Below are 7,680 nucleotides of genomic sequence, written 5' to 3'. Positions count from 1 at the left end.
TGTACAACATTTTGTCCAGATTTTCAGAGACCCTGAGGAAATATTCTAATAAATTTAACCTCTGATGCTCCATCATCAGATCTACATTTTAATTTGTGTATTAATTTGGTTTCTGACCAAATACCCACAAAACTAATGAATCCTCATCAGCCTCCTCTCTGCTTGTGTTAAGTGCTAATTTCCAAATATAAGCACGCTAACAGATGATTGATGATTAACATGGCAGACATAGTGTGTGGGTCCAGTTGGGGGCAACACAGCTCAGACACCAGGCCGGGTTAACTTTATTCAGTTGATTTGTTTTGACCCAGTGTTATCCAAATTAAAATCTGGACATTTAGCCTGAGTCTTCAGTGAGTAACAGCTCTACAACTGGGTCCAAAATGAACAACCTCAGGCTCAATGGACGAGAGACTCTTTGGAGAATTTCAAAATAAGCCTCATTGTCCCCATCAGTGGGTCACAGTGAGAGAACTGACATTTTACTTGCACCTTTCTACAGCAGCTGAAAGGAAGAGTGAAACGGTTAAATTCCTGAAGCCCCAGAATTTTCAACAAACATGTCTAAACAAAGTCAAACAATATCATTTTCTACATTTATTTTCAGAGACATAATGCATGAGTTTTGATCTGCAATGATTCTATAAGTTATTTATTATAAGAAAATGTATGAAGTATCACAATTTACTGTAAACATTGTTTTCTTTGTTTGTTTGTTTTTTTGTCACACAGAAAAGATGCCCTCCAGACAGTGTTTCAGCTCAGCCAGGCTGTGGCGGTAACTCCGCTGTGTGCTCCAGTCCTGCTGATCATCACCTGTGTGGAAAGAAACCGCAGCCCGAGGGCCAGTTGAACACACACCTTATGTCTTTTTCATTCTCCGCAGACAGAATGACTAAGACCAAGTACAGGGTGTGTCTTCTGACGCACACACACACACACATACTCACACACACGCAGACCACTTTACACGTGCTATTTCAGACAAGTACTATCAAGCCCGTTGTCGCGCTGGATGGTAGCTGTGATTTATTTCTTGGTAACAGGCTTGTGTCTCGACAGCCAGAGTTCTTTAGTTACACGCTGAGATGGAGTCAAGGCTGCTTTGTTGGAGTTATTGATATCATAAGGTGGTAAACATCAACGCTAAACACAACCATAATCACTAAATACCTGATAAGTAAACTTTTGATTGACACACACACACACACACACACACACACACACACACACACACACACACACACACACACAGACATCATCATCATCATCATCATCATCTCATCATCACATCAAGATCTCCTCACTGCACAGCACTCCTGAGAAAATGTGACTGATGACACCATGGTTGAATAGTTTTACCACTAACACAGGGAATATTTATTGGATGTGTTTAATGAAGACATGAAAGATTGTACAGTAACTGATTGTGTGTTATTATCTTAGATACTTAGACAAAGACTTGAACTTAAAAAAAAGACTTTAATATGTTTTTCCAATTAATGCAAAAAAACAGGTTCTTCAAAAGGGCTCAATGACTTTTTCTTGCCACTGAAGCAACGGCATATAGGTTTGCATATGTCGCTACCAATAATTTGGTATTATTTATACTAATTTCTTCACATAATCCTTGGATTGAGGTCCTACTCAATAATTCCAATGTGGCCTTCCCAATGATACGTTTCCAGAAAGACTAATATAGGCAGGCTGGCTTTTGATTGGCTGAAAGAGAGAAGAATATATAAAGGCTCACGTCAAATACAAATACTTTACTTACTGCCAGATGCGGAAAAGCACACATGACTTATTTCTGTTCATGCCAACTTGTTTTGCGCGTTGTTGATATGCTGCTAGCACCCGGAGAGTAAGTAACAGGTAGTAAACCAGCTGTCCAGTGGCCACGCTCTTTTTTGTTCAGCCAAAATAAGAGCAGCCATCCACTTAAACAATGTGTCACACTACATCAAATGTATTTTCTCTGAAATAACACTGACAACCTCAGCCACTGTTGTGTTGTCTGCATCATTGACTGTTTTCTTCACGTGTGCCTGGAACACACAAAAACTAATAATACATAAAGTATGAAAAATACTTTCATACAGTCAGTAAGTAAGTGAGTAAGAAAATGTTTTCTCTTGTAGGAGACTTAAATGGGGCAGCTATAAAGACTGTTAACTTAGCAAACACCTGCCAGCTCCCATACATCTGGCACATGACATCCCATTAGTAGATTTGTGCAGCCTCAATTTAAGCGGCTCATTTAATAACACTGAGGGCAGAGGAGCTGGCTACTGTGAGTTCATGGTGTAAGTGGGTTTTGTGGATAAGCGCTTAAATGAGTAGCCCCAGTCAGACCTTTTGCACCCCTATACACCAGCCTGCCCCTCCAGATCAGGTCATCGACTTCACTAACAGTATCCAAATCTCAATTAACAACATAATTATTTTCTCTGGCGTCTCCAGATTAGGCCCAATTTAATTTTGATTTGACTTAAATTGTGAATTTTTCTCGTTCATATTGCTTTTAATTAATTTGTTTTTGTTTTGTTGCTTATTTTGTTTTGATGTTGTGCAGCACTTGCTATATTTAAATGTGCTATGTAAATACAATGATTTGACTTCAAATAATTGTAAGAAATGGGGGGAGCGATGATAAAATTGTATCCCAAAGAATCATTATAATAGAATTGAGAGAGAAAAAAAATATACAGAGCAACGAATTCTTCATAGTATGGAGAGTGTCATAGACTGTTTCTTAATTATAGAATCACCACCTCGTGGTTGTTTCCCTCCGCCAACCAGTCAGGTGTCAGTTGTAGTGAAACCAATGGACAAAAAAGTGTTTTTGCAGAACATTATGATGTCAGGGTGAAGTTTACCTTTAGCTTTTCGGGCCCTATTTTCGGGCTCAGTGCAGATGCAGTGCAAACCCAGTTGCATTAGCATTTTGCTGCAGTGCAAGGGACTTTTTTTTTCTGTGATTGTGCAGATTTGCAATTTTTGTGGCCCAAAGTAAACCCAGCTGTGCTGAGATGGGCAGAACGGCGCTACAGGGGATGTGACGGTGGAGGGCTGTTCAATGCGCAAGAGATCACATGAACAGACCTATCTAAAATCCCACAGACAAGGTTTTGCGGATGTCCTTCAAATTTAATCCCACTTACATAAATAATTAAAACAATAGGTTTTTTAAGGCAACCTTCCAAATTAGGTAATCATATGAAAAATGAAGCTGACTTTTTTCTACTTGAGTTGGATGCGATTGAATCCGGCAGTTGAGGGAGTATAGTCTCAAATATACAAAACACAAATAAAGGAAGAAAACCTCTTCACCACTTTTCACGCACATTTAGAAACACTGCTGCCAATAAATATAACAACCGCGAATTACAAACACATATGTAGCCTACATAGATGCGCTGTAGTTGTTGGGTTACAATGGAGACATCTGTGGGATACAAAATCTAACAAAATACATCAACTACGTGACAGAGACGTTTGAAAATGAGCTACAATTGATTTCTATTATTAATTCAAACTAATTGCAGTCTATCAATATAATTGGGGATACTGGCTTGTTTTTTAGTGTGAATTCGTGGTATGGAACAGTACATTTGTTATGATACTAAAATAACAACAGCACCGCCTCAAACGATCTAATACCATAAATTCACAAATTAACCAGCAGCAATAAACACTGTAATATCTGTAAATGTTACTGTGAAATATCAAATTGAACTACTAACAATTACAGACACTTAAATGGGATATTAGTAAAAACAGTAGTGGCAGTGTTGACTGTGCAATAAGCCTACACACTACTGGGTGAAAGGTTTTGGCCCAGATCCTGCTTTGACTGACCTCCATGCTTCATGATTGTCCAGCAGCCGTCACTGTGTGGGTGGAGAACAGGACGCTATAAAGGACCACAGTCTCCAGTAAAGGTGGCTATTAGTCCACTATTCCATTAGTTAAAGCTTGCCACAAACTGGAACTTGTGAGGAGGGTGGACCTGTGATCAACCAACAAACTTCACAGTAAGATACTGTTTCTTTCTTTCAAGATATTAGTGGTAAAAACTATGTCAATGCAGTGGGATAATATACTATTTTTTATATGATATTAGATAATGTTTGTAAATTTTAAAGAAGCACAGAGCAGCAGAGCCCACAAACTTATTTAATTATTGTGTCTACTGAATTTTCTTTACATATTCTTTCCAAAACCTGAAGTCAAATATCAATATATTTAATTGTATTTTATATCATATAAATCAATTAAAGTGGTCACTTTGTAATACTATATTGTTATGGCTGTGCAGCTAGCAAACAAAGTAAAGATAACATTTGATGATTGCAACATTCAATGTCTTTATCCAATGAAATTGGACAGTTGAAGAGTTTTTGAATGAAACAGAAATGTGCCCATTAGAGAACCTGGACCCCATAATGTTTGGTAGTTTCTCATAAATAATGCCTCACATCTTTAAACTGGTAAATGTTGTTCATTTTCAGACGTCTACACAAAACACCTTGTGTCTCAGCTGAAGTAGAGCCGATGGAAATGGAAAGGATGCAGGAGTTGATCCTGTTTGCAAAAGAAATGCTGAGTCAGAAACCCAGCAGGGGCCTACTGAAGGTCTACCTGGTGGGTTCTGTGTTTGCAGTGCTGGGTACAGTCATCGGGTTGGTCGAGACAGTGTGTCATCCCTTCTCTGGTGAGCCAGTGGACACAGAGATGGTCCTCATGTTGGCCCGGGAGCGGAGAACTCTTGAGGCTGTGACACAGCACAGTGTGGGAGGCCAGGCGGAGGAGAAGGAGGAGCCATTCACTCATGAAAATGGGGCCAAAACCCAGAGTGTGACTGACTCAAAGACTCATAGACTCAGCCAGCGAAGCATGGCCAACCGCCTGTATGCTTCCTAAAACCAACAGCGTCAACCCAAAGTGTCTTGGGGTATTTATTAAGAGGCTGCTCCTGCAACGCACACCCAGTCTGATGAATGAGAAGTGCCTGACCTGCTATTCTGTGCTGCTACTTCTTGATAGGCCCTTCATGGGAACCTGGAAATCATGTCGATACTCCAGTATATGGTATAGCTGAGGTGGCTCAGGAATGGTTATGTGGAAAGTAGAAAATATTAAAGTTACTGACAGCTGAGTGGAGTTGTAGGCTATTTAAGAAGTAAAACTCATATACTACTCATATACTATATTACACCATAGTGTATATCACTAGAATTATTTTAAAACAGTAGTCTGTAGGTTACTATGAATCTAGTCAAGGTTACAAGATATGAAAACTCTGAATGAGCCCACAAAACCTTTTTTTTAAAGTTTGGTGTCCAGAAGAAAAAAAAATGGAGTTCATGAGGAGTGCCTGAAGGCACCATGGTGCTAAGTCTCTCCGTGTGCGGTAAGCTGCTGTGTAGCGCCGCCTGTTGTCCAGTGGATGAATCTGAACTGCGACTGCACCCACTGTTAAAGGAGAGGAAGGTGTGTTGTAAATATTTTGCTATGTGAAAATACTGTCATTATACAATCTTTTTTTATACCAATAAAATCTGTCTTGTTTAGTAAGTCAGTTTTCCTCCTGGTTTGACTCTTGCAAGCATCACACACACTGAATACACATAGAATCACTCCGTACTGATATGATATGAAAAAAGGTGGACCACCTAAATGTTTGAATAAACCTGCTTGACCAGGAGTTTCTGGTTTTGAGAATTCCAGTAGAATTTGAATCAACCAGTTGACTGGATGATATTTTTACTGCGTCTACAGGAGCTGTGACGAGGCAGGAAACTACCGCAGTGTTTCCCTCACCAACAATAATGATTTATTGTATATCCAATACTGCATACTGTTATTGAGTATGAAGACATTTTAAACCCAAAAAGGGTCAATTATAACGCCATGCTCTTTTTGAAGCAGGGATGATGGCAAAGCTGAAGGATTTATCATGGATAAAGACTTGTATACATCACCGGAGCTTTAAGCATATTAGTGAAGATTAAGTGTATAGAATATATGAGTTTCTATCAGAACCACAGGTCATCTCTTTACGTGTATGCACATACTGTGAGTTTTTACATATGATGTTTGTGTTGCAGCTACACCAACATGTTAACTCTTTTCTTGGGATCAAGGAGTTTTTGTGATATCCTGCTGCCTTGCAGTACAAGTCGGTTGGTGATTTACAAGAGGTTTGTGCGTCCGTCAGTGAGGACAGTCCGAAGTAAGAACTAGAATTACCACCTTGCAGTTGTATGCCTCCACAAACCACTCAAGTTGGAGTTTACATCCATATATGTCCAAAGTCATGTTGATGTTGCCGCAAAGAATGCACAAATTCTAAAACGTGAATGCTTTCCAAACAACTTTTAATCCTTACAGCACAGATGATCTCTACAATCACCACAGTTTCGAGATGGTGTTATGTCTCCAATTCAGTATTTGTCATGAATGTGAAAACTGTCACAATTTCCCCCTCTGTTCCAGGGTAACTGCTTTGAATAATGGCCAGAAGAGTGTTTTTGCAGAATATTAGAATGTCACAGTGAAGGTGACCTTTTGGATATAAATTATAATTACTTCATCCCTTTATCCTCTTATATATTTGTGTGAAATTTTGTCATAACTATCAAAAATGTCTTATGTGAAGTTACCATTGACCTTTGACACCAAAATTGAATCACTTCATCATTGAGGCCAAAACTGAAGCAATTCCCTGCAGATGTTCCCGAGGTATCACGCTCGCAACCATGGGTCGGTGTACCGGGTTTGAGGAAATTCATTCAAGGTGTTTTTGTAATATTGCATTCGCGATAGGAACCTTTCAAAGAATAAAAGATTGAACACAAGTGATTGGAACTAGCAAACGATGCTCACACCAAATATTGATTTAATTTAGCATTCATCCTTTTACTGAATTTTTATCTTATTAAAGGATAAATAAAAAAAACTATTCATGGCTGCTCAATTTTCCTTCAGTAACCACAGCCTTTGCACAGTACTGTACATTATGAGGAAAACATTGCATACTTTTCACTTCACTTCCACTCATGTTACTTCAGTGAGTTGAAGTTGCGTACCAGGTCAGCTGGTACCAGGTTTGGGTGGAATGCCTATAAGTTAACGGGTCCTTACACAGTCTGTGTTGACCAGAGATACTCAGCAGGACACAGTTTAGTGTTGACTCTTTGCCCTGAGCCCTGCTGTTTTGTTGGCTGACTGCAGGCTTTATAGGGTCACAGGACATTTCAGCTGAATCGCTAAGAGAGCCAGCAGCATGGCTCATTGAGATAGCACAGCAACAATGGGACAATGCCGCCTCACACGTGAACACACGACTGTGAGGCCAACATAACCCTGAGTCAACACGATACTCTTTGGTCTAAGAATAGTTTGAGTAATGGTCTCTGTGTGGGCTTAAACCTGCTGACTGTGAGCCTCCTTAAATTAGAATGAGGGATTACATTAGACTGTCCAGAACTCTTTCTGACTGGTTTACTCCTTATCTTTTTGCATAGCAATTGATATTAATTTCTTCAAACATTTAAGAATAGCTTATGGGGTTCCCTAAGGATCGATTTCAGCTAGTACTTTTTAATTCATTTAGTTTACCCTCTGGTGGTGTCAGCAGGAAACACAGGAGACAGTTATGCAGATGACACACAG

The 7,680-nt window shown here is 39.4% G+C and overlaps 1 protein-coding gene across 1 annotated transcript; it reads left to right on the top strand.

The window, feature by feature from the left end:
* The first annotated feature begins 3,927 nt into the window (after positions 1 to 3,927).
* LOC138199627 (G0/G1 switch protein 2-like) lies at positions 3,928 to 5,580 on the top strand. Its single transcript, XM_069151765.1, has 2 exons — positions 3,928 to 4,037; positions 4,515 to 5,580. Exon 2 carries the CDS (start codon positions 4,558 to 4,560, stop codon positions 4,924 to 4,926), a length of 369 nt encoding a protein of 122 aa, XP_069007866.1. The 5' UTR covers positions 3,928 to 4,037; positions 4,515 to 4,557; the 3' UTR covers positions 4,927 to 5,580.
* The last annotated feature ends 2,100 nt before the right edge of the window (positions 5,581 to 7,680 follow it).

The sequence above is a fragment of the Embiotoca jacksoni genome, unplaced genomic scaffold (assembly GCF_022577435.1).
Source record: "Embiotoca jacksoni isolate LCO1_2020_lvr unplaced genomic scaffold, fEmbJac1.0.p SCAF_1, whole genome shotgun sequence".
Taxonomy (NCBI): Eukaryota; Metazoa; Chordata; class Actinopteri; family Embiotocidae; genus Embiotoca; species Embiotoca jacksoni.
This window is presented reverse-complemented; position numbering and strand designations above follow the sequence as displayed.